Source organism: Natator depressus, chromosome 21 (assembly GCF_965152275.1).
Source record: "Natator depressus isolate rNatDep1 chromosome 21, rNatDep2.hap1, whole genome shotgun sequence".
Classification (NCBI taxonomy): domain Eukaryota; kingdom Metazoa; phylum Chordata; order Testudines; family Cheloniidae; genus Natator; species Natator depressus.
Window position 1 is genome coordinate 5,694,787 of NC_134254.1, and position 25,100 is coordinate 5,719,886.

General features: G+C 46.5%; 1 protein-coding gene across 3 annotated transcripts in view; it reads right to left on the bottom strand.

Moving 5' to 3' along the window:
- The window catches only part of MAPKAPK2 (MAPK activated protein kinase 2), a 71,809-nt gene that overhangs the window by 19,369 nt on the left and 27,340 nt on the right, over positions 1-25,100 (bottom strand). Inside the window, exon 1 of one of the 3 annotated variants that reach the window (XM_074936106.1) lies at positions 19,469-19,558. The exons of the other annotated variants lie outside the window; for them this stretch is intronic. Coding sequence (XP_074792207.1) covers positions 19,469-19,543 — 75 coding nt within the window. The 5' untranslated portion in view covers positions 19,544-19,558. Of the gene's footprint in view, positions 1-19,468; positions 19,559-25,100 lie in introns of those variants that run through there. 3 annotated transcript variants of the gene reach the window in all.

The window sequence follows — 25,100 nt, forward strand, 5'->3', positions numbered from 1 at the left end:
CTGCCACTGTGAGAGATGCTTCAAAAAATAATCTGGGCAAGATCACAGCACAATACAGAAGCTGTGACTTTTAAAAATAAGCTCTGTTCTTTACAGCTGTTCCCAAAAAGCCTGGTGGAGCGGCAGGAAAAGAAGAATCATCTGCAATTGCCAGCTAGAAAAGTTGGACAGCAGGAAATAATTTCATGTTAGTCTGATTATAACAAACCGCGGAGGGTATAAATAGATCTATCCTTTTAAAGCAGCTCAGTGTATTACTAATGAAATCAGAGCCGTGGCCCGTATAACCTGCACAGGTACAGCAAGACCACAGTGACATTTGCCTTTGTAAAAAGAATATCCAGACACCCACACAGGCAAGTAAACAGCTGCTCCGTGTCTTTCAAAACACCCTATCTGCAATTCAACTAAATAAATACTCAGGCCCTTCCTGTTTCCCTGGGGAATGGGGAGCAGTCCATTTCGGGATGGGAGAGGAGCATGATTAACCCTTGATAAGATAAATTTGTTCCATTTCAGGAGGTTTTTCTGACAGCAGAATGAAGGTCAAGCTGGGCCACAGCAGTGAGATGTTTAACAAAGGCCAGATTTAATCAAGTTTCTTTCACATGCAGGCTTTTATTGCTGGGGAATATGCCAGGCAGAGAGAGCAGGAGCCTTGAAACAAAAGGGAACAGCTCTGGTTCTGAGATTCAGGACATACAGAGGCCTTGTCAATGCAGAAGCCAGGCAAAAATCACTCCATGGCATCTGGCCTTGAGGCAGAAAGATCTCAAAAAACTTAGAGTTGTCCCTAATTCCCAAGTGGAAACACCTGGAGAGTAGGAGTATTTGGCAGGCCAGGGAAGGTCAGATTGAGCAGCTGGAAATGGGGGCGGAAGAAAAACAGGAGAGAGCGAGATCAAGGAGGGATACGTATATTACATGTACACTCGCACCGCATCTGCACTGCAAAGGGCTACAGTCACCTTTGACCAGCTGCATAGACCAGGGATATCAACCCATTCTGGGAGAGGGCTGAATTCTATTTTTAATTATGGTCCGGGGTTAAAGCTTCAGTCCCCATACTCCTCCCAACCCCCAGTGATTCTCGGCTGGTGCCAGTAGGTGGTTTGCGCAGAGCTCATGGGGAACTCCTTTGTTTAGTAAATGAACTTGGTGAGTATCATCGCTCGTTCAGTACCTTATTGCTGCCCTCAGCTTCACTCAGTGCAAAAATACGCTCACCTTCACGACAATCACAATTTCTGCCCTTGGGTTCTCCTTCTTCCACCCCCATCCCCCTTTCTGTTTCCCTTCCTCTTCTCCCTGCATTTCCTTCCCTACAGTAATTCTCAATTCCCCCCACTCACAGGTTTCATCCTCACCCATTCCTCCAAATAGTTCATGCTGACTTTTCAAGTGTCTTTAGGCTACGGAGTCCACACCCCAAAGAGACTGGTGACAGACCAGGGGAGTTAACACCTCTCAGCATCCTTGTCTCAGGCCATGTGCAGACTCCGGTAGACCACCCTGCATTGGTTACATTTGGAGGCCTCTCTCTGCAACCATGAGGTTACTTTAAAAAAAGGGAAAAAAAACTTAGATCCTAAATATTCATGTGGGCCACATGACTACGTCAGGCAGGCCATGGGTTTGACAATTCTTGAGGTAAGCACAGCACTGCCAAGATGCACCTATCTTTGGAATGGGAGGGGCGGGGGGGCCAGGGAAACGCGGCAGCACGCAACGTAACAGTAAGGAAAAGGGAGGGAAATTTTGGCCAGTGACAAGGACAATGCCCCCCTTGCATCCCACATACACCCTCTCTCGGGAGGCAGCGTCTCCTCTCCATCCTCCTTCCCCATGCTCCCAACAGTGAGAGCCATCACCATCAGAACCACGAGCCCCCAGCCAGTGCCCCACCTCAAGCGGAGCACCCAGCATGCAGCATTAGACCTCCCCTCTCCAGCCCACTTTCAAGCATGAGAGAGTCTAACACAGTTGGCATTTACATCGTCCTTCAGAATCAGCTCCGCCTTTCAACACTTCGGGAGTGTGGGGGTAAGGAGACAGCAGGGGACTCATTCCCTCCTTACCCCGCTGGCTGTAACTGGACCCAGAAAGGGCAGGAAACTTGCTAATGAGTTTCAGTGCTGTTATCATTCCTATTCTTAGTGTCACGTCTCATGCCTCTTCCCCGGGCCACTTACCCCAGTGCATTCTGAACGTGCACGTCAGGTGACGAATAGCAAACCCAGGCAGAGAGCTTCCATTAGTCTCCAGGCTGCCACCTGAGCACACTCCCACCCACCAGTAACAATTCTGATGAAACCGAGGAAAGATCTCAGGCAGTGACACTCAGATCTCGGTTTCAGAGTAGCAGCCGTGTTAGTCTGTATCTGCAAAAAGGAAAGGAGGACTTGTGGCACCTTAGAGACTAACAAATTTATCTGAGCATAAGCTTTCGTGAGCTACAGCTCACTTCATCGGATGCATTCAGTGGAAAATACAGTGGGGAGATTTATATACACAGAGAACGTGAAACAATGGGTGTTACCATACACGCTGTAACGAGAGTGATCAGGTAAGATGAGCTATTACCAGCAGGAGAGCGGGGGGGAGAGGGGGGGCGACCTTTTGTAGTGATAATCAAAGTGGGCCATTTCCAGCAGTTGACAAGACCCGTCTGAGGAACAGCGCGGGGGGGGGGGGGGGGGGGGGGGGAGAGATAAACCTCAGTGGTTCAGGTGCCAGATTAACAATCAACATTATCCAAAAGAGCCTCAGTAATGTGAACTCACGGTTTCATTTACCATTGACATATATCTCTCACAGCAAAATGACTGATCAAGTATTCTACAATGGGTTAATAACCTCGTAAAAGCATCCTGATTGGTTAATAACTAACTCACACATTGTCTTAATATCAGGTGCTTCAAAGAGCCACAGGAGACATATTAAAGACCCACTTGCAGCTCTCAAGCCTCAGTCTGAATATCACTGCTCTGGTAGGTAGGGCACTGGACTAGGAGTCAGGAGATCTGGGTTCAGTTTCCAGAGATGGCCTACTGTGTGATCATGGGCAATTCACTTCCCCTCTCTGTGCCTCTCTTTGACCCTCTTGTCTATTTATACTGTTAGATCTTCAGGGAAGGGACTGTCTCACCAGGTGCGTACACGGCCCCTAGCACAACAGGGCCCCCATCTCAGCTGGGGCCTCAGATTCTACTAGAATGCAAAGATAAATTAATAATAGATCGTGAGGACAGGGGGATGGGAGAAGAGGAGAGAAGCATGCTATGCCATTGCCCCACTCTCCTTTTACCAGTGATGTGTGTTTTACAGCCTGGGTAAAGGGAAAAAGACAGAGCAAGTCTAACACCCAGGGATGGAGAGACATAAAAGCATTTCTGTCTTTGTTCTGCATTGGCGGGTAGGGGTGCAACCCAAGTGCAGAAAGGAAGGGTAGTCTTGTAGTTACAGTACATCGTATTGTAAAGTCCTGTGGCATTTAAGCGGATGAAGCCAGTGGGTTTCTATGGAGATTACGCTGCAAACTTATAGGATTTGATCAAGAATTAGATCCCTTCTATTTTTAGTTATTTTACAAAATTCTACAGAGCGGATCCAATGATTAGTTTCCATCGGATGTTTCAACAACCTTTTAGAATGCAAGGTGGGTGAGGAAATATTTTTTATTGGACCAACTTCTGCAGGTGAAAGAGATGAGCTTTTGAGCTTACAGGTCTGAAGAAGAGCTCTGGGTAGCTCAAAAGCTTGTCTCTTTCACCAACAAAAGTTGCTCCAATAAAAGATATTCCCTAACCCACCTTGTCTCTCGAATATCCTGGGAGCAACATGGTTACAATGACACTGCAAAGAAGCCTGTAGATATGTTACATTCTACAGGATAATTTTTCCATAAGAGGCAGGGCTGGGAGTCAGGAGATCTGGGTGTGACGGGCTGGACTCTTTGGGAAGTCACTTGATGTGCTGAGATACCACTGAGTCTACCTGTTCTGCCAGCATGGGCCCCCTTTTACCGGTCTTGCTGAGCCAGGCTCTTAAAACCTTAACTAACTAACTAACTAACTCACACGCCTCTCTGAGAATACTCGATTTAAGGGACTTGCTCCAGCACTCAGATGTCCACCTCCCTTGGAGTGCAGATCCAAAGATGTATTATATTCACCTCTTCCCTCAATGTGGAAGAGGGTATGCACAAATTCTCAGCCCCTGCAGTTAAAAATCACATAAACTGGGTTATATTATAAACCAGAAATAAATGTATTAACTATAACAGGTGTATTTTAAGTAGTTAAGGAGGTAGCAGACAGAACAAGGCAGATTACTAAGAAAATAAAACACAGCACGCAAACTAAGCTTAATACACTAAAGAAACTGGTCACGTGTGAGTTCTCAACCTAAATGTGGTTCTAAATCTTCTTCACAGGCCAGATGCCCTTCCAGCCTGGGTTCAGTTCTTTCCCCCAGTTCACTCTTCGTTGTTTCCAGCAGTAGCAGGGGAGAACTGACACCAGGATTACCTCACTCCCTACCGTTAAATAGGATTTGCATAAGGCAGGAGCCCTTTGTTTCCTAGTTTGAACCCCCTTCCCTTACAGTGGAATGTTATAAGAAGTCCCAGGTAATGTTTCAGTATCAGGTGACAAGACCACCTGACTCTGTAGGACCCTCGTAGCCATTCTTCACAGGCTGACCCACAAGTTCACGGGAAGACTAAGCTCTTTTACAGTCCATATTTTCATAAAGAATATGGAACGACACGTCACTGGGTTCCATCCCCAGCTCAGCACATGGCAGGAGGAGTTCCACTAATTGCCGTGGGGATCCGTTTCCCCTCACATTAACAAACAGGGACCATAATACCCTACACTCAGACGATTAAAATCATTCACAATCTTAAGTATTTTGAAACCCTTGGGTGCAGGCTCGGTGCAATTAATAAAACCATCACCCCCTAGCAGGTACAGAGCTTTTATATATACATACTTGTATCAACGCATTTTATAAAAATACCACTTGGCAAAATAGCTTGCCACAGGTCACCCTACAGGTCAGTAAGGCAGAGCTGTGACTTGAACCCAGGTCTCCCAGGTTCTAGCCCGGTGCCTTATCCATTGCTCCCTCGTCACTATTTATGCTGCTGTATCAAGTGTGAATCAAAAATATTTTGCTGTCGCCCACAGCATGCTCTGATCACTTGGACACGGTGCCTAGTGTGTTCAGGTGTGTTGATTAGGAAGCACCCCCCCATGTCCTTAATTTGCAGCCTACAGCTGGGGCAATATTTGTACTTCCTGTTTGACCTTGAGCAGGCTGGCGGGAGGCGAACCCTTTGTGTTAGGTCAGGGTACAGAAAGGGTTAACTGATCACTGCCCACTCCTGTGTTTCAGCAGCACCCACTGACCACAGGAACTGCTCACCTCCAGGGTTAGGATGCTTTAGGTTGCAGGAGGGTTTGCGACCAAGATACAAGCCTTCGAAACACAACTTTGAAGAGAACGGCTGGTGTGAGGAGTAACTTTCCTAACTCAGAGTTTGGGGAAAGAGGAGTAGAGGAATAGCAAAGAGGAAGATAACCAATATGAAGAATGACAATTTGCAGTAAAAACCCTACAGGAAGCAGCTATTTTCACTTCAGCTTTTTCCACCTCTGTCATCTCTGGTTCCCTTTCTAAACTAGGGCTTTGCTAAGATCACACTCCTGATATGTCAAGTGGGAAGCGATAACCGGGGAATCCAAGGGGATCTCGATCATCTTCATAATATCCCCACGGTATTTAAGTTAGCAAGGACTCCAGCCTGCCCTGCCCTGCCCATCTACAAGGATGAAGACACATGGGGAACACATTCTAGTTTGCTGACTCCCCAGGGCTGAGATAAGACTAGAGACAACCAGCACAGCACATGGAATTGGTCTTGATGGCATGCACCAAGCATCAGCACTCAGTATACTGTCTCAGCAATGGGGGTCTCTATGCCCCATGCGCACAGTGGCACAGAACAACCTTCTCTCTCTTGCACTTCAAACCTTTGTTTGAATGAAGGAAGCAATGTTTGGCAGAATTCAGCTGCTCTCTCCTCCTTTTTCAAATCAACTCACAAACATTGGAGCGCTCCCACCATCTCCCGATTCCCTTCCCTAAGCTCAGTTTAATGGTCTCTGAAGCATGAATTGCTTTTACTCACTTCTGCTTTACTCCAATCGGCATGAGATTCAACAGTGGGAAATAGTGAGTAAGAAAGACAGTTGGAATATGCAGAACAAGTTGTTCTAAAAATGACCTCCAAGGTACAGAAGACTGATCCAATTTACTGGGTGCAGGAAGTATTTTTATGGCTAGTGTTTACAACAGAGGCACATCCAGTTTTTAAAAAGAGCCATAAACAGGGAGTGCTGCAGTGACAAACAGCCCCAGAGAAATCTGTAAATCATCAGAGAACAAGACAGTCACCCAACTTCAGACAATCAGATACACACACACAGGGGCATACTCCAGGGGGGAAAGCATGGGCACAGGGCCCCCCAATAATCAGCAGGGACACAGAACTCCTCCAGCCTCAGGGCCCTGGTGAGGAGAGCGAAATCCTCCGGCCTTGGGGCTGTGGAAGGACACAGAATGTGCTCCTCCAAAAGCTGGGGAATTCAAATTCCTGCGCACACGCGCACACACACACACACAGTGTCTCTACACTGGAAAACAGCAGGAAAAGCTCATTGATGGGCTGACAGGCCTGACAGGTTGCAGCTCCCAAAACTATTGGGGAAAGCCGACCGCCCACAGAGCTGTCTGCTGAGCAAAACCCCCAAAAGCAGGAAGCAGCAATGACAAAGCAAACCCTAGGAGGTTTTAGAATCACTTGACAAGAGGCCCTTGCCAGACTATATCAAAGGGCATCAGATAAGATGAAAGGTACAATAAGTCTCAGGAAGACAACCAAACCCTCCCCACCCAGGGCAAAAATAAAAAATAAAAAATAAACATTAACAGATAATTTATCTCTCTTCCTTCCCCAACTCTCTCTCCCCCACCCCTTCCAAGTTTTCTTGGCAATGCCAATATGATGGCTGCCACCTTGGCAGACACATGGGGGACCGAACTAGGGACCCCCCGAGCTAAAAACATAAGCTGGCTATTGCTAGAGCATCCCTAGCTAGAGCTTTAATTTACTCATATCCTCGGACAATTAGGCAGACAGTGGAGCCTCCAACTTTAAGAGACAGACACCCACATCACCTCTACCCTGGTATAACTGGAGGCGAGGTCATATGATCCACTGGGTTGTAGCAAAGCTTGGAGCCAAGCTCCAGATTTCTAAAACCACCATAGCCTTTAGTAAGTCACTTCACCTCTCCAACCCTTGGTTTATTCATCTGTAAAATGGGGATGTTGCCTACTTCACAAGGAGACTTTGTGAGTGAATGCTTGAGGAGCAAGGTTCAGAGCTGCATAGGCTCTTACCCAGAGCCTTTCATCGGAGGCTCAAAAGGGGGTGGGGGGAAGGGTAGTGCTGCGGACCTGTGGGATCGGTTGATGCTACGCACGGCTCACGTGGCGCCTCCTGGTCTCGGACACCATCCGATGGTTCAGGGACATCTACATCGAACACATCACCGGCCACCGACAGCACCAGGAGGCGTGAGCCGGAACAACATCGTGCATCAACTACGAGAAAGGGACTGAGAGACTTTTTCCATTGGACCAAATGAACTGGAACCATAAACTCACTGAACATTAAATCTCACCAAATGAGGGTAAATCCATCCTCATCATCGTATCCACTCATTATACTCCACACCTGAACATGGGCATTATATAAACAACATACCCTCATATCTCAATGTCTGTACTTTGACCCGTTAACCTTTTACCCCCAATCGGGGATATTGCAGATTATGTATCCCTTACGCCACCCGATCCTAAACCGAACTTCACACCCCTTGATAATCTGTACGTTATTGCCTGATAACCAGAAACTTCTATGCTTAAACTCTGTGCCCTTTTTTTTTATTTTGAACATCATCTTAATAAAATTATTAATTCTTCTTGTTCACAGATGGGGAAATTTGGCAGGGGAAGACTCTCAAGAGCTTTAACATCAGGTGTGGGAGTCTCTTCAGTATGAGCAAAAAGGCAGGTGACTGTCCAGCTATCCAGAGTGGCATTTGACATTCACTTGCTATCGAGGTAGGTGAATTCCAGGGCCAGGAGCCACGATCCTCTTTATAGGAAGGGACTGGTAGATACCAGTACTGCACCTTCCATGCCATACATTTACAATGTCCGACCTGGACAATGAAAGTCAATCATGTTCCAGTCTGGAACATTCCTCTGAAGCTACCAATAGGATTTGGAACAGGCGTTCACTCCCATCCTCTCAGAGCAGGCTGCACAAAGCCGGACCAGCAAGTTTCCCTAAACTCTGATATAAGAAGTTACTGTCGAACAACCTTGAAGCCGTACCAGAAAGGCAGGCATGACGTGCAGTAATTGGATCCTGGAGTTATGAAAGCATCTCCTTGATAGAGGACAAGGGCAGTGCTGCAGAGCAGAGGCTGAAAATATAATCATTCTACAGCCACAATGGTCTGAGAAAAGACAGAGGGTCACCAGTTTCTTCATGAACATCATGGTTTAGAGAAAGCCCTTGGCTGGAAGAGGAAATCAGGAACTTATTTGTGAATGGCACCAAAGTCGTACTGGTTTGCTAGTGGAGGTGCTGGACAGCTGGTGTTTGCTCCTTCAGGAGGGGTGGGATTTTTTTCAGTATAGTACGGAATGTCCCTATTTAGGAAGGACCGTTATTTTAATTTTTAGCACAACATTCGTTTTTCCTGATCCATCCTTCCCCCCAAATGCCCATGTCCCATTGAACCTCACTGGAGTCAAAAGGGGTAAACCTGTTTTTTTGCATTCCTGTGTGCAACATTCAGCTTTGTATCAAAAGAAACAGCACAGCACTCTCGTTCTCATAAATTGACCTCTGAAGCTCCATTTTAAAAATAAAAGCGGAAGGTCAGGTCATACTTTGGGACCAAACGAAATTTAAATCAAGGCCTTCAACTAAATGTGTGGACTTCCATGCTTGTGTTTTGCGAGACTACTTACAACCTATTGCCTCCATAAATATCCAAGACCCAGTTAGACAACACCCTCATTTTTTACTCTATTTTTCCTTTTCTACCATTGCAGGAAAGCATCTAAGGTATAAAAGACATACAAATATCTTGCTGGTCACCTTGCCACATACCATCAGAGACATCCAAGGCTAGTGTTCCATGCTGCAGTTTAGTCACACCAGGGAAGCAAAACTCCCTTGTAAAACTCTGGATTGCGGCCCCACTGAAGCAGTCAACCGGGGAAGGAGGAGGAGGCTGATTAGCAAAGTGAAGATGCTTTTATGTATACACAAAATATTTTGAAGAAGGTTTAAAAACAAAAGTAGGAAAGAAAATAGAGACAGATGGACAGAAACAAGTGTTTGCTGAAATACACTTGAAAACTGAAAAGGTCTCTAAGCAAAACCCACAGTTTCAGTAACTTATACCCATTACACAGAAGACACTATGAAAGAGACACTCATGCACTCCTCACATCAAGAATATTCATTTTCTTTGCTATCCTGCATCATCTTTGAAGGCATCTTCAAATCTGGGGTGGGAAGAGAGCTGGGGAGTGGGAGCTTGAAGGACTTCCTGGTACGTCAACCGGTGTGGCAACAGCTAGTTTAAAGAGAAGCAAGCCAGGAAGCCCATCCTCGTCAAAAATGGTTCTATTTTAGGAGATCCACAAGAATCCCTCAGGGGTTTGGCCTCAAACCACTGCTAGCACAAGTAACGCTTCTTGGCCAACTAGCAGCCTCAAAGGATTCAAGTGGGGAAATCCCTGTGCTAACTTCACTCCAGCTCCAATAGGGACTTCCAGCAATAGGCTCCTAATTAGACACAATGAGTAAGGAAGACGCTGCAAAATTATTCAGCCCATCCCACCAGATGCATCCCATCCCAGCAGTGTTCAAAGGAGAAAAAAATGCAGCTATTTTGATTATGCTAAAATTGTGCCAGATACATGGGTGGGGAATGAAATATTGGACAGCAATGGGGAAAAAAGTAGCAGCAAAGGACGACAAGAGATGTGCTCTTTAAAAGGAGTGGTCTGTGGGATAAAAGCAGGACAGCAAAAGACATCATCCCAGCGACAGATGAGTGCCTTGAAATTCACCATACTTACAGGAATTTTCTCATCATGTTCATCTCTAATATAATGCAGATTCCTACACCACTTAATCAAAAACAAATTAGGTTCCTGGTTTCTATCTAGGTATACGACCCCAGTGCTGCAGCATTTGAGTGCCTCCCAGGCATGAATGAATGTATCCTCACAACCTCTCTATCATTATCCCCACTTTACAGATGGGGAACTTGAGACAGAAAAAATTTAAGTCACTTGTCCATGGTCACGCAAGGAATCAGTAGCGGAGCTGGGAACCAAGCCCCCAGCTCTGAGTCTCAGTCCAGTGCCTTAACCACTAAGCCATCCCCTTCCTCATCTAGAAAATATGTACTTCTGGAAAGAACAAAAGATGGGGATGGAGAAGTGCATCCTTTGTCAGCATTAGGTGGTAGAGTAAAGCAATGGCTTACCTGTCATTGTCACACAAAAACACACACAGACACACACACAGTGTGAAGCAGATGGCTTTTGCTGATACTGTCTCTTTATTGGCTCAGTTTAGATCCCTCAGGAGCCATTAGGCAGCATGAAAGAAATTAGTTACACACCAAGCTAAATATACTTGCTAGCTTCACTGAAATCCTCAAGCTAGATGCTGGACGCTTAAATAAGCGCCATTGTCTGAGCTTCGAGACCACCGAACAGCTCAGCCTTCCCAACCACATTTATTTAGCGGGCCGCTTGGCAATGGGAGCTTCAGAGCCTGGTTTCCACAGGGGCCGAGTGCTCGCAGCGCCCGTGATTCCAAAAGGAGCTGTTGGTTCACTGCACCGTTGCAAAAATCTAATCAGAGGCCAACCCTGGCTCTCTTGCAGAGGTAGTTGAGAAGCCCACACATCACACCTAGCCAGTTGCTCCAGTTCCTTCCAGCTGGCCATGTTTAGAATGATGAGCGGGACTGGAGGCAGAGCGTAAGATTCCAGGAGGGATCCAGTCTGGTGTTACACCTGGAGCTCTGCACACAGGCTGGACCAGGCTGCTACTAGACAAAATACAGGCCTCTCCACATGCCACCCTGGCCTCTCAGCATGCTCAGCAGCGATCTTTTCTCCCGCTAGTCTGTCTGCGTGCCTCCCGCATCACTTATTGCCAACGACCGTCACAGTCCCTCCTGTACTTCACAGAACAGCAAAGCAATCTGGGTCTGCCCAGATGGTTGTGATAGAAAAGTATCAGCCCCCTCCCCAACTCCCAGCTATGAACATGGCGCCCAGAAGGGGCGTCCTGCATTAGCTCGGCACTTACCCGACAACCAGATTTTGAGCAGGGTTCTTAAAAGCCAGCGTCCCTACAAGAACAGTGCAGATCCCACCCGGCCCCTTCTCACCAGACCTCCACCGTGCATTTCAGGCACAGGCTGAAGCCTTTGCAATTCTCTTTGCACTGAAATCTAGGCAGGTGGGAAGGATACCAGAGAAGACAGGCAGCTGGGATTACACACAACAGTATTAGGAAATTAAGTGTACATACTCAGACACCACTGCACTGACTCAGTCTCACCTCCTCCTCAGGCTGTGATTTGCCATGAATCACGCCAGGACTCATCCAGGAAGTTTCCACCAATTCCACAAACTTTGATGCTCCAAAATTCTCTCTCTCCCTCCCCCCCCCCAGCACCCCGCAGCAACCCATTCATAGGTTACACTGATCCCACGCCCCATCCCCCAAGAACAGCACACATGATTTGCACAGAGAAGTGGATCAGCCAAGCAGAAGGGAAATCTGTCCTAAGGTCCGCTTTACACACACATGCGGGAACGAAAAGACCCTGACTGGAGAGTTGACAAGTGAAATGCCACTGACAGTCGCAATTTCACTGTGAACACATTGCTAGGCGAGGGGCAGACTGGGTGTGAGGTTAAGACCCATTGCAAATACAGGTTGCAATGGAGGCCCTGGGACAAACTGGGTCTGAGGGGCAGAGGGCTGTGAAGGCTGGTGTAGTGAAAGGTGTTGGTATTTGGCGGGGCATGGGGGAGGTGTCAATCACATTCTGGACACTTTAAGACATTCCCAGATTTCTGGAGGGTTTTACACCTTCCATTCACAGCACTGGCAACTGAGGGGCAGGCATTTCTTGTCCCATCTGGGAACAGAACAAGCCTCTGATTTGCTACCTTGCTCCTGATTGCCTACCTAACACTCTGGCTTCCTGCTGAATCTCAGCGGGGGCGGGGGGAGGCAAAGGTTTACCTAGACCTGCTAACATGTGAGAACTGCAAACTGCCTGTATTCACTTGGATTTTACCTCATAGTTGCTAAAATGAGGTAAGAACACACCTTTTTTCAGAGTGAAGACAAGGCCTCAGAGGCTTGCCTTTGCTAGACTTTACCTCAAGTTAACCAATTGCCAATTAACTCAACATACTTTACACATTAGTAAAGACTAGTTTGCTCTTCAGCTGAGAAATCAGCCGAGAGAGGAAATCAAAGAGATTTCCCGACATGATAATTGAGAGGCGTATTCAAATGACTTGGGCATAATCTGAGTTCTGCTACACGGAGTTCCAAACTGGCTGATGGTGACCAACCACGGAACTGCAGCACACAGAGTTGCAGGGAAAGGGATGGGGAGAAACGAGTCTAGCAGGGAGCCAAAGGGATGGATGTGAGCACAGGCCATGTGGGACAGCTTTGTTAATGATCCGGAAGAGAGCGCCAACTGGACACTAATGAAATTCACTGAGGAGATGCAAACGTCAGGGAGAATGGTGAAAATAATGCATAAAGGGAGCCCAAGAGAGGTTACAAATACAGGCAGGAAATGAAGGCCAGAGAGGGAAACCAAGCGAATACATCTGAGGGGGAATGTTCTGAAGTGAAGGTATTCCGTGCGAGGGAGATACACAGAAAGCAATTGATGGACATGCACACCAAAATATAGGCCCATGGGATTTTGGAATGCATAAACAGAGTGTTGCATTGCATAGCAGGGAAGAGGGGGCACCTCCAGATGGTTCCAGAATGTCCACAATTGGAATATTGGGTTTAAGATGTAGGCTCTGATATATATTCGAAATGAAGAGAGCAAGCACTCAGCCCTCTGACCTGATCCAGCAAACCCTGAACCACATGAAGTCACTCAAGTCAATGGACCTACTCATGCATTTAAACCTAAGCACGTGCTTGATGGCTAGGCAGGGATGGCTAAATATGCAGCTTTGGAAACAACTATCACAGCGTATTCCAGGAAGAACTGGAAGTATTAGTACATAAGCTAAATTATGACTTAACTGGCATAACAGACACTTGGGGGGGTGGGGGAGGGGAAGGGTGACAAATCTCCTAATTGGAATATTGGTATAGAGGGGTATGGCTTGTTCAGGAAAGACAGAAAGGAAAAAAAGGGAGGTGTTGCATTATACGTCAAGAATATATCCGTTTGTTCTGAGGTCCAAGGGTGATGAGAGGCAAACCAGTTTAAAGTCTGTGGGAGAAAATAAATGGGGGGGGGGGAAATCAGTGGAGATGTCAGGGTCTACTATAGACCAACAAATGAGGGGAAGGAGATGGACGAGACATTTCTAGAACAAATAACAGAAATATCCAAAACACAAGAGCTGGTAATAATGGGGGACTTGCACTGCCCAGACATCTGTTGGAAAAGTAATATGGCAAATATCAAGACACGTACTTGGACTGTATTGGAGCCAACTTTTTGTTTCAGACAGTTAGACAGTAACCACGGTAACAGCCATTTTCGACTTGATTCTGACCAACACGGAGGAATTGGTTGTGAATCCCGAGGTGGAAGGCAATTCAGGTGAAAACGATCATAAAATCATACATTTCATGATTCAATGGAAAGGAAGGAGTGAGAGTAGCAGAATACGGAAAATGGAAATCCAAAAAGTAAAGTAACAGCTTTGGAGAACTGGTAGGTAAGGCCCTAGAGGAAGAAAAATCCGAGGGCTAAAGGAGTTCAGGAGAGCAGACAGTTTCTCAAGAAGATAATATTAAAGGCACAACAGCAAACTATCCCAATGCGAAGGACAGCTAGGAAGAATAGTAAGAGGTCAATATGGCTCCATCAGGAGTTCTTTAATGACCTGAAAATAAAAAAGGATTCCTACAAAAAGTGGAAACATGGACAAATTGCAAAGGATGAGTACAAAAGAATATCATGAGCAGGTGAGACAAAATCAGAAAGGCTACGGCACAAAAAAATGAGTTACACATAGCAAGGAACACAAAAGGCAGTAAGAAGAGAATCTTTAAATACATTAGGAGTGAGAGAAAGACAAAGGAAAGTGTAGGTCCTCTACTCGGAGGCAAGGCGAGCTAATAACAGATACATTAAAAAGACTGAGGTGTTTAATGCCTATTTTGCTTCAGTCTTCACTGAAATTTAGTGGTGACCAGACACTCAACGCAATTAATATTAACAACAAGGGAGAAAGGAACACAAGCCCTCAGAGGACAAGAAGAGGTTAAAAGTATATTTAGGTAAGTTAGAAGTATTCATGTTATTTAAACAACTAGCTGAAGCATCTCTGAACCTTAGCAATTATTGTTGAGAAGTCAGAGGATGGGTGAGGTCCCAGAGGACCAGAGAAGGGCCAACATAGTACCTGTCTTTAAAAAGGAGAACGAAGAGGGCCTGGGGAATTATAGGTCGGCCAGCCTAACTCTGATACTAGGAAAAATACTTGAATAAATTAAACAATCAGTTCGTAAGCTCCTAGAGGTTAAACAGCCGACATGGATTTGGCAAGAACAAATCATGTTAAACCAACCTAATTTCCTTCTTTGACAGCATGACTGGCCTACTGGATAGGGAGAAGTAGCAGACATGATATCTTGATTTTAGTAAGGCTTGAGACACATTGCTTATGAGAATATCATGTGGGAAACTAGAGAAGTGTGGCCTAGTTCAGACCTCAGTGGCACAGGAGCCAAATTAGCAATCAGCATTATGCTGAAGAGCCACAGCAGTGTGAATTCATGGTTTCATTTCGTATTTATTTATATTTTATTCTCACAGCAAGACGACTGACCAAGTATTCTACAATTGGTTAATTACATAGGAAAAGCATCCCGATTGGTGAATAGCTTTGACTGGTTAATAATTCAGATCACACCGTGTTTTAATATCATGTGCTGTAAAGAGCTGCAGGAGACACATTAAAGAGCCACTTGCAGCTCCAAAGCCTCAATCTGAGTATCACTGGTCTAGATGAACTGACTGTAAGATGGGTGAAAAACTGGGTGAAAGACTGAGTAGTTATCAATTGTTCACTGTCAAACTGGGAGGCTGTATCTAGCAAGGTTCTACAAGGGCCAGCCCTGCGTCTGGTACCATTCAATATTTTCATGAATGGTTTGGAAAGTGGAGTGGAGAGTACGCCTATAAAATATGCGCCCTCCCACACCATGCTAGCACTTTGGAGGGCAGGATTAGAATTCAAAACGTCCTTGACAAATTGGAGAATTGGTCTGAAACTAACATGATGAAAATCAATAAAGACAAGTGCAAACAACCACCACCAAATGGTGAATAACTGGCATATTTAGATTATATTATATTGTACTATATTATATATTTTCTTACCTATCTTGTCGCTCTCATACCTTGGAACCAACATGGCTACAACACTGCCCAGAATAACTGGCTCAGCAGTAGTACTGCTGAAAAAGATCTGGAAGTTACAGTGGATCACAAACTGAATTTGAATAGGCTTAAAAGGATTTGATTTTTCTTGGTAAGTGTCATTAAATGTCAATATCACTGTTCACACAAAAAGTGGCAAAAAATATTTCCATCGGTAATCACTGAAATGTACAGATAGGTGAGGTGAGAAAAATGCTGCTGGAGTATTTAGAGTCTCATTTAACAACGACAGGTTTCAGAGCAGCAGCCGTGTTAGTCTGTATTTGCAAAAAGAACAGGAGGACTTGTGGCACCTTAGAGACTAACCAATTTATTTGAGCACGAAAGCTTATGCTCAGATAAACTGGTTAGTCTCTAAGGTGCCACAAGTCTTCCTGTTCTTTTTTCATTTAACAATATTTACTTTGTGTATTTTGAGGTGTGATGGTGACAATTTGTGTTCTAACAGTTATAAAGCTTTGACTTTTTGAATCTCAGCATCTACTGTCATTAAACAATTGTCTGACCCCCATAGTTTGACCCCTCATAATTTCCCACAATTAAAAATTAAAAAAAATATATTTTAAAGACGTTTTAAAAACAAACATTGATATTAACCAGCAAAATTACAAATCATCAGTCAAATTCTGCCAAGCCGAAATATGACTCAACAATGTGATGCAGTTGAAAAAAGGATCAATATTGAGAGGAGTGTTGTATGTAAGACATGGGAGGTAATTATGCGGCTCTACTCAGCACTGGCGAGGCCTCAGCTGCAGAACTGTTTCCAGGTTTGGACACCACAGTTTTGATGTGGACAAACTGAAGAGAGTCCAGAGGAGAGCTACAAAAATTATCAAAGGCTTAGAAAATGTGACCTATGAGGAAAGGTTTAAAAACACTGGGCCTGGTTAGTTCTGAGAAAAGAAGACTCACGGGGAACCTGATAAGTCCTTTGTCTGAGTTTTCACAGATTGTGAATGAGGCAAGTTCCAGGTCGGTTAGTCAGCAATTTCATCACTCTGGTGTTGCTTTAGAGAAAAGGTCACACTCTGTATTCATTTGTTTTGTATCACAGGGTAAACAGTGAAGTGGCAAAACTTTGCCGATAAGAAGTTATTTAGGTTAGTCAAGTCTTTACAAGACCGTGAGGAACTTCAGAGGCATCTCATGGCTTATCTACACATGGAGTTAATCTACTGGATTACTGCCAGCAGGGACAAGGCACCGTTATTCTGGAGTAAGAGCATCTACACATAGGGCATGGCTACCCTCGAAACTTCAAAGCGCTTCTGCTGCGAGAGCGCTCCCGCAGCAGCGCTTTGAAATGCGAGTGTGGTCACGCGCCAGCGCTGGGAGAGAGCTCTCCCAGCGCTCCTGCTTCTCCACCTCCACGAGGGGATTAGCTGAGAAGCTGCAGCGCTGTAAAGTGCCAGTGTAGCCACAGCCTTAAAGTTATTCAGGAACAGCCAATTCACAGCCTACCTTAGACCATGGGCAGCATGACAGCACAGGACGTGGTGTTGACAAATGCAAACGGTCACACATTGGAAGGAAGAATTTGAATCACGCAGCCACATTCTTGGGTTCTAAATGAATTGTAACCACTCAAGAGAAAGCCCTGGGTGTCACTGTGGATAGACAGACGAATGAAAACCATCGCAATGTGCAGCAGCAGTCAGGAAAACCCAGCCCTAAAATGCTAGCTTGCATACGGAATAGGATGAAGAACACTGCTAATGCATTTGACTGGGCACCAGGTCCCCTTGGTTCAATTTCCAGCTCCACCACTGACCCGCTGTCATTTCACCTCTTGGCGCCTCTGTTTCCCTGCCCACCTTCTCTCTCTCTGATCTCTTGGTGCAAGGAATATACAGTTTGTGGCAAAACAGCCCTCCCCCACCCTCCTGTAATATAAATAATATTTACCTCAGAGCAACTGGGGAAAAAATGGGACAGCAGGGGAGAGAGGCACCTATATAAGAAAAAGTTCCCAAAAATGGGACTGTCCCTTTAAAAACAGGACATCTGGTCACCCGACCCCCGAGGTACATCCTTATATGGAACATTGTTCAGCTTTGGTCTCTCTCAAGGATGTAGGAACAGCAAGGGTAGTTCAAAGAGTGATTAGAGGCATAGTGAGATCTCCATAAGAGAAGAGATTGAAAAGAATGGGATTGTTTATAACTTAGTGAGGAGATGAATCGGAGGGGACATGACAGAAGTATACAAAGTAATGAACAGGATGATCTCGTGTGGATGCTTCTATTCACCTTCCCATATAACACAAGAATAAGGAGACCTTCCGTGAAACTGAGAACTAACAAGTTGGTACTTTATACCCACTGTAGACAACCTGTAGAACTAATTTCCTGTGCAGGGAAATTATTCCACCATTGTCCAAGGGGGAGTTCCTTGCACCTTTCTCAAAAGCATCTTGTAGTCCACTGTCCGAGAGGTAGGAATACTGAAGATCACTATTCCATTAATTTAAAAAAAATCTAGCCCCTCTGATTACGTATGGCAAATGGGGCTTGCGGTTCTATATTTTTATAGCAATACTGCTACAGAAAGCTCCAGACACTGACCACAATATCATACAGTTAAGAATCTCGTCACCTGTCACCACAGTGCAGAGCTAGTAGACAATTTCACAATGAGGCAGCGGAGAAGGGAAACCCGAAGTGGACAGAGAGAAATGCAGCTGTTGCATGAGAATGCTTTCATAAGGAAGTCCGCATCCTGGAGGCCGAATGATCACTTAAACAGGAAGCGGCCCTGAGTCACAATGGTTGCACAATCTTCTGGTACCCTGCAAAAACTGGAGACAGCTTAGGGCCAAGGACACACTGTTTTAAGAAGCTGGCTGCGCCCATGGTTGGTGAAGACTCTTCAGCTCTGTATAAGAAACTCAGTCTCTGCCCTTTCCAGCACCCTGGACATACATTCAAAGCAGTATTTGCATAAAACTAGGAATTAAAAGTTTCCCGCCTTGAGACTTAAAATGGACAGAGGTGCTCAAAAGCCTATCGAGGAGTTGGCTGCAGGAAGACACTAGGTTTAGCTTTCCAGATCTTGTGGGTAAAGCCGGTAGGTAAATATCCCCATTTTACTGATGGGGACGGGGAGACAGAGGTGATGGAACTCTACCACAAACTCAGCGTGTGTGAACCAGGGTGAGTTCATTGCAGAACCCAGATTTCCTAATGCCTAGCCCACAAGATAATTCTGCCTCCTTTCACGTGGCCTCTGAAGAGCCACTTACACCTCCCGTGCTAGTAAAGAATCCCCACTGCACATCATAGGGTCCGGGCTTCCCTGAATGGTGAGCATCACCTGCCACTGACTGCAAAGCAAGTGCACTCACCACCCCACTTGCCGCACCTGCCTAAGAGGCAGCGTGGTCTAATGGATAGGGTACCACCCTGGTGTTCTAGTCCCAGTTTTGCTACCAACTGGCTGGCTGACCTCCAGTGAGCCACTACCCCTCCCTGGGCCTCTGGTTCCCCCTCCCATCCGGTCTGTTTAGACTGTAAGCTATTTGGCGCAGGGACCGCCCCAGTGGAGCCTGGATTTCAGCCGGGGCCACTAAGCGCTGCCAGAATAAAAAAGAAAAGGCGACTGCGAGCAACCCACCCTGATGGATGCTGCCTCCTGCCAGTTCTGAAATCCTCCAAATGACTGGCAGCGTAAGAGCCTGCTGCCGTGCATTTACGCTGGGTGAAGCCTGGAGAGGAGCACCTTCTCGCCAGCACATCTATCGGTGATGCTCTTCTCTCCAGCCAGCAGCTGCCAGGCCGTAAAATTGCATGCAGGCCCTTCCCTTAGATACACGTGGGATGCAGCAGGTCTCTGATCCCTCAGCCAGCCCTCGGCCAAGCAGGGCATCTGCCGAGTATTTATTCAAACACGCCCAAATGGCCGATTTCCTAGAATGACAGATGTGGGCCGCTATTTGGTCCTTTCAGATAGGAACAAAAGCCCTCTCCAAAAGCACAAAGGCAGACAGCGAGAGAGAAAGCCTGAGCTTAAACCGGAGCCACCTGCCAGAGGCCCTCATTCCCCTTCCCTGCACAGCCAAACCTGGGCCTGAGCATTGAAACGGTTTGTGTCAACAAGGCATCACTTCCGCCCAACCTGCCTCTGCTTAGGGAACTCACGTCATTGGGGGGAGGAGGGCAGGGGGGAACCACCCCTGCCTCCCAAGTGCATCCAATATTCCTGGCACATTTTATTTTCCCTACCTTGCTAAAAATAAAATGCACACCAAGCTTCCGACCAGGTAATCAAGAGCGCTTTCCTGAGACGCAGGAGAAAAGCACACAAGCCAGCGAGGCCACAACCTGTGAGCAACAACTTGCAAGAAACGTAATCAGAGGGGGCAGCAAGTGAGAGGGAGGGAGGGGAGGGATTGTGAAACTGAATGAATAGATCAAATCAGGTAAAGGGCAACATGGAGGCAGCACTAATAGTCTCCAGTGACTCACTGTTTCACAGTGAAAACAAACTGCAGGGTTGGGAGGGGTGGGGGTGGGCGGATTATGGTTATGTAGGAGATCGGCCTGAACTGCAAGTTTCTGATCAAAAAAATTCTGGACTATTCAGGCCCAGGGATGTGGTTCAGGATCATCCCATTCAGACTGCTTAAAAAAGTCTACTGACGGGGATTTTGGAGGCTGACTCATTCCTGTTCTTCCCAAAAGGTGGTGGGTTGGGTTGCAGAACTTTGAGAGGACGTGGCTTGGGAGGAAGAAAAAAGAAGTGGGGGGGTGGGGGAAGGCGGGGTGGGGGTGCAGGGAAGATTAAAGACACATGTATACTGGAGATATTAGTGCAGGTGTAGCTAGGCTCATCTAGTCACATCAGGGCTACAACAGTGCAAACCCCAAGCATAGCACACCCTGCACTGGTCTTATACAGGGCTTGCACCAGACACTTCGCCCTGAGTAAGCGCTGCTATACCTACACTGGTACAGATATCCTCATTATAAAGCCCAGACTCTGTCACACTTTCTTACACGGAGTACTGCCTTGCTTCATTCACAAACAGTCCCTCCCATTTCAGTGGGATGTCTAGCACTAATCAGCATAAGGAGAGTGGCAGAATCCACCCCTAAGCGAGCAGTGGGTTTGAGGTGTATTGCTGAGGAGTGGTTTTCTGAAGGCTAGGATGGAACATAGGCCAAGTGACGGCACAATAAATGCAGCAAGGACCAAGAACAGAAAGATCCAACAGGACTTGCAATCAGTCCAAATCAACTACATGCGACTTTTAAAGAATCCAGTTTGAGGTATGCCCAGGTTCACACACACACCACCAACTCCAGCAATTACTGCCTGCCAACCTGCCGTCTGCATGCACTTCCAGCTGGGCAAGTTACTCCCCTTCCTCTCTAACTCCTAAAAAATCCCTCCAGAGTAGGCTTTGCTGCAGCAGAATGCTTATTCCATTTCCACCCATGTGGAGGCTACATCTCTATACACACCACCCGTGAAAACACTTCAGGACTCTCTGGGATAAGAGGTGTTACAGAAAAGTAAGCAATGACCAAACAACAAAGCTCTTCCCCTGCCATTCAACTCTCACATCACAGCCACCGTCCTGCTGGCCAAACAGAACTCCCAACAGACACCCGCTGAGGATACCATTTGAAAAACAGCCAAAGGTGTTGCTGTTGGGATGCTCCCTGAGTTAGGAAGATAAAGAAAGGCAGGGAAATACACAGCCTTTGCAGCCTAGGGTGTCCGAGTCAGGGCACTCTTCTGAGACTGTAAGCACTTCTGTTATTTTAGAAGATTCATCATGCTATGCTCCAGCAACGTGATGAACATGGTATGGATCAAGAGAGACAAACAGGCACGGTCACCCTTAACACTTTGCCTGACATAATGAACATCCCACATGAGGTGTAGAAATCTGAGCAGAGAAGTGGGTGGATTGTGGTGTCACTGCTCCGTGCTTTCAGTTATTAAACGGTGAGAATTCTCCAGTCAGAAATGGATTAATTGGGAATCATGCCACCCTAAAAAATCCCCCTGTTGACCCTCTCACGCACCTCCAAAAAAGGCTGAAGAGGTAGAGTTCATTGCAGCAGCAGATTCAACTCTAAACCCCATCCTGTTCATTCTGGGTCGAGACAGAGAGATTACTATAGACAAGTACTTTTAAACTGGGTTAGGGTTAGAGATCTTCTCCATTTGAGCTAGCCAGCTAACCACAGCAGCCACTGTCATTACTCACTGGAACCGGTTGCAGGACTACATTATAAACTCTTTGGCGGCAAGGACCATTTCTTTGTTCTACATCAGTACAGTGCCTCGCACACTGGGGTCCTGGTCGATGACCATGCACGACCACAATACAAATGGTCGCTCTACGTAGCATTTGAGCTAGGAGGAATGAGACTCCATATATATTTCAGGATTTTCATAAGACTAGTTCTACTGCAAACAAGCCACTCTGGTCTGTTGCCTATTACAAACTGGCAGCGAAGTAGGTAAGTGAAAGTGTCCTGATCATGCAGCAGACAAAACAATTTTTGCAGCGTCAAAGAAACTCAGTGACAACTCCTGGATTTTCCTGAGTCACAGGAAGGAGGACACCCACTGCATCTGTCAAGTTCTTTACTCTTATTATACATGGGAGAGTCCCCTCTTCAGAGTGCACAAATAGCTCCTGACTTCAGAGAACACAGTGTCACCAGGAGATTAGAACAAACTTGCATCTGGCTCCAACAGCGAGTAACACCAGGTGATCGCTTCAAGGGAAGGCCTTATCCCAGCCTCCCACCATAATGCTACTAGCAAAGGTATGGACTGATAGAACTGACCTTGCTTTGTGGCCCAGGCTAGAGAGAAGGGGATGCTAAGCAACAGTGGCCCATGTTCTGTAGTCTCTTCTCTTCTATTCTGCATTCACTACCCTATTCAAAAAGCCCTAATCTGTTTGTCTTACCAAAGTTATTAGACTCAATTATACCATGCGGCACTGACCCATTCAGAGTCCATCGACCCCAAATGGCTCACATTGGGGCTTTGACCCATCGCACCACGCAACTGTGATGACAAACACTTCCAGTGTGCAAGCTACTCTCTGATCGCAGTGGCAAAGGGAGGTTGGTCAGCCCTGGGAAGGTAAAGCTTTCCCTATGCTTTGGATAGTCAGCAATTGGTGTAGCTGTAGTGATGCTGACCCCTATGTGGAAACAAGGGCAAGCTTGTGTTTGCACTGATTGAGGTCCCATTAACACAAGGTCAGACTGATGCACTCCCCCATCTTACCCTTGTCCATACATGGAGTAGCTGCGCTAGGACCAAGCCCTAAATGTTGACCCTGGGCTATTCCTCAGCAAGGGAAAAAGACAGGAGTTTCAGAAGTGGCATGAAAACAGGAGGGTACGAGTCAAACTTCTTCAGAGAAACCATCCAAACCGGAGAGGACATGGCGGCCAGGGGAAAACCAAACGAGAACACAAATCAGAGCTAATGAAACCCCCCCCCCCCCGCCCCCGGAGAGGGGAGTGTGCAGCGAGGAAGGCGGGGCAACTCAGAGAGATACTGAAGGGCTATAAGCAACCAGTTGTGTCAGCTGGTTATTTATAGAGCAATAAGGAGAACAAGACCAGCTGACACATTACTGGGGACATGTGGTGGGTGGGGGAGGGCTACCAAACCTCACTACCTGAGCAACAAAAGCCTCAAGCCAAAGGATGCTGGAAGGAGCGTCCAAGTCCTGTGTGTGTTGTGCAGCAACAGGAGTGACTAGAGCTTAGTCCATCAGTTGTAACCATCAGGAATGGGTGTCCTCTGGCTGTGCTTCCACAGCCCCTTTCTATTTCCTTCCTCAGGCAGAAACTTTTGCAAGAACCATATTCAGCCCCCACTTCCCCCCAGGTGGAAAAAAGCTACAAAATTGCCTCATTATGGTCGGTTTGGGGCTGGTCTCTTCCTGCAAGAGGGCTCAGCCACGAGAGAAGAGAATGGAGAATTCTCCTCTGTGCGTCCACCTCCCTTCCCTTTTCCCCAGGCTGTCTATTGCATTTCACCTCCCATCACTCTGCACGCTTAAGCCATTTGCAAGCCATTCCTTTCCAAGGGGTCTCAAGGTTTCAGCTGGGTGCACAGAAAATACAGCTTCAGCACATGGTTAGCAAGAACCCCTTTTATGTAGGATTATATGGGCTGCAGAGACATGAGCGAGTCTGATTCAGAGACGTTCATGGACTCTTCAGTGCCAACTGGACACACTGACAAATCCCACCACTGAATGCGACAGGGTTAAGAGAAGAGAGGCCTTACAAAAACCCTAAGATGAAATATAACCTTGGCACAAAGCTGTTACCCTTCCAGGGCTGCAAGGTTTCCTCACTCAGAATCATTGCCAATTTCCTCAGGGGAGAAAGCAGATTAGAAAGCAGATTAGAAGGACAGAGCATTTGAAAAGGAAAGACAGGACCCTCTGTAGTTGTTGTCTTGGCTCCTTGCGCCCAATCACCCTACAGCTTTGGGATCCTTCCAATCCAAGTGTGATCTGTGCAGCTCAGGCTCATCTAATACCTTCCAAGCATTCCTCCTTTAGGAGGGCCGTCCCTTTGAGATTTGGACCCATCCCACACAAGCATGGTCATTCTGCCATATTTCCTCCCAACTGCTACTGTGAAATTACATCAAATGCGGGAGGATGGAAATGGGGACTCTAGAAACAGTGCCTTGTTAATCTCATGTCATTTTTAATTCCTGATACCAATGTTCTGTTTGCATCTATTTGGACCTTGGAGAGGAGGGAGGGATGGGGAGATGGGACTCTGGATGAGGCATCCAGCAGGGCTTCTCTTAGGCAGGTGATGGGGTAAGTGGATCACTGTGCTGTTGGGAAAGGAAAACACCACAAACACTTTTCACTGAGTCATGGTACAGGCATTTAACAAGTGAATGCATGCAGCTGGCCATGTGACATGCTCCAGGAAAGCTGTATCTGATACATGGAGGCTCCTCCATGGGGACAGGAAAGAGAATGGCCGACAGATAAATCAGTTCCCGGTTAGGCAGTGTGTTTTGGCAATGCAGATCCTGAGGAGTTATGGAGCTAGCAGGTTACCTGGTGTAACTAGCCAGGGTGCCAGGAGAGAGGTGCAAGACAGACAGACAGGAGGACATGAAACAAGATGTTTCTACGGCTAAAATGCACCGATCGAGCCCATCCCTCCCTTCTGGCGTTTGTGATGTAATTTCCTGTTGGAAACAAACAGGAATCAGAAGTAGCAGGTTT